Source organism: Emiliania huxleyi (genome assembly GCF_000372725.1).
Source record: "Emiliania huxleyi CCMP1516 unplaced genomic scaffold EMIHUscaffold_374, whole genome shotgun sequence".
NCBI lineage: Eukaryota > Haptophyta > Isochrysidales > Noelaerhabdaceae > Emiliania > Emiliania huxleyi.
This window is the reverse complement of record NW_005199166.1, coordinates 82,042-84,371: the sequence shown is the minus strand read 5'-3', so window position 1 is coordinate 84,371 and position 2,330 is coordinate 82,042. Positions and strand designations below refer to the sequence as shown.

General features: G+C 71.2%; 1 protein-coding gene across 1 annotated transcript in view; it reads left to right on the top strand.

The window, feature by feature from the left end:
* EMIHUDRAFT_118025 (hypothetical protein) overlaps positions 1–2,330 on the top strand; it is a gene marked incomplete at both ends in the record, with an annotated part of 5,622 nt that continues 3,292 nt past the window's right edge. Inside the window, 2 exons of the mRNA XM_005771691.1 lie at positions 1–1,927; positions 1,967–2,327. Of these exons, the coding sequence (XP_005771748.1) occupies positions 1–1,927; positions 1,967–2,327 (2,288 nt within the window). The remainder of the gene's footprint in view (positions 1,928–1,966; positions 2,328–2,330) is intronic.

The window sequence follows — 2,330 nt, the reverse complement described above, 5'->3', positions numbered from 1 at the left end:
ATGCCTGTCACGGCCCTTTCGATACTTGCCACGGTCTCAGTTACTCCGCCTCAGCTTCCGCAGCCTCAGCGGGAGCTGCTAATCACAAGTGCCGAGGAGCTGCAAAGCGCCTTCGCCGCAGCTGCAGCTCGGCCGGCAGTCTTTCTCCGTCTTGCCGGCACCATCGAAATCGATTCGACTTTTGAGATAGCGACCGACGTAACGCTGCGCGGCAGTGGCGATGCGCAGCTGGTCTCTTCGGGCCCACGCCTGTTTCGAGTCAACGGCGGCCGGCTCAGACTGGCGGCACTGCACCTGCACTGCACCTGCACCGCCGACGGCGTGGGTGGTGGCGCGGCGCTAGTGGAGAGTGGAGGTGAGCTGGCCCTCACCGACGTCAACGTATCCAACTGCTCCGCTCCGGCTGGCCGCGGTGGCGCCATCCTCGTGCGCGATGGCCACCTCGATGCCCGCGGCGGCAGCTTCATCCGCTGTTCTGCAGAGTTCGGCGGGGCGATCGCTCTGGAGGGCAACCAGAGCAGCGCGGCGGTCCGAACGGCAGTTTTGGAGGGCTGCTTCGCATCCGCTGCGGGTGGAGCAGTCTGGATGGGGGGAGGCGACCTCGTGCTCGACGGCTGCCGCCTCCGCCGCTGCGGCACTACCCTCGTCAGCACCTCGAGCGTCGCCGGAGGCCCTGACCGGCTCGGCGTGGTTGGGTGGTACGACCAGGCCGACTGGAGGGCGACGGCGCCGCGCGGGGGCGGGCTAAGCGTCGAGGCCGGGGATGCGAGGCTCGTCGGCACGACAGTCGACAGGTGCTACTCTGTCATCGGCGGCGGGCTCCATTTCGACGCCGGGCGCGGATCCCTCGAGGACAGCGAGGTGGCGCGGTGCGAGGCGGACCTCGCGGGAGGGTGCGTGGTCACCAAGGCGGCGGCCGTTCGGTTGACCGGCTCGTCGCTACGCGGCTGCACCGCGCAGCTGGCCGCGTCGCTGCTGGCGGTGGGCAGGCTCGACGAGGGCGCCGGCGGAGAGGTTCTCCTGGGCAACGGCAGCCTCCTCGACCCTTCGGGCGCAGAGGGACTCGCGTGGAACCAGTCAGAAGTGGAGCCGCTCCACGTCCTGAGCGGCGCAGTCTACTACGCGCTGCCGGCGCCGCCCGGCTACTGGCTCCACCTACCGCTTCAGGACACTTGCCACGTCGCGCGAGAGGCGTGCCCCGCCGACGCGGCGTGCGAGGCGCACTTCGCAGAGTGCCGGCTCCGCGCGGAGGGAGGGCCGCACTGCACGGCCCCGCTCGGAGCGTGGCAGCAGCCGTGCAACTGGCGGGCCAGCCCGTGGCTGCTGGGCGAGCGGCTCTTCACCTTCTACCAGGGCGTCAAGTACTTTGAGACCTTCCCGACCGCATGTCGTCCCGGCAGGCTCGGGGGCACCGCTGACGCCGAGCAGAGCAGCGCTCAGTGCGCGGGCCCTTGCCCTGCCGGAGCCTTCTGCAGCGGCCACGCCAACGTTGAGCCGGTGCCGTGCCCGGCCGGCGGCTACTGCCCCGCCGGCAGCGCTGCCCCCGTCCGCTGCCCCGCCGGCAGCTTCTCGAACGCCACTGGCCAGGCCTCCGAGGACGCGTGTCTGCCGTGCTCTGTCGGCCACGCCTGCTCTGCATTGCCCGGAGGCGCGCTGCGAAGCCTGCCCTCACCCTGTGAGCCGGGGAGCTACGCCAACGCCAGCGGCGCCGTGGCTTGCGACCGTTGCCCCTCGGGCCACTTTTGCGAGGCGGGGGCGATCGAGCCCAGCCCGTGCCAACAAGGCAGCTTCCTCCCGTACGGCGGCATGGACAGCCGCGACGACTGCATCCTCTGCCCCCTCGGCCACGTCGCCAACGAGACAGGCTCCGAAAGCTGCGGCATGTGCCCGCCGGGCACTTTTGCCGACTCGCCCGGCCTGGCCGCATGTGAGCGGTGCGGCCGGGGAGGCTACTGCACTGACGCAGGTGCCACCACAGGCACAGTGCGATCCCTCTGCCCGGCGGGCTCGTACAACCCAGAGCCGGGCGCGAGCTCGGTCGAGGCGTGCCTGCCCTGCCCCGCGGGCAGCCACGGCCCGGAGAACGGCGCCTCGCGGCTGGAGCAGTGCCTGCCTTGCACGCCCGGCGAGTTTGCAGACGGTGCGGGTCGGACTCGCTGCAGCCTCTGCCCTGCTGGGACCTTCGCCAACAGCTCGGGTGCGACCGGCTGCTACGCCTGCTCCGAGGGGCACTACAGCGCGGAGGGGATGGCACGCTGCGTGGCGTGCGACACCAGGCTGACGAGCGACCGGAACGCCTCCGCCTGCCTCCTCTGCAGCGAGGGCCGGTT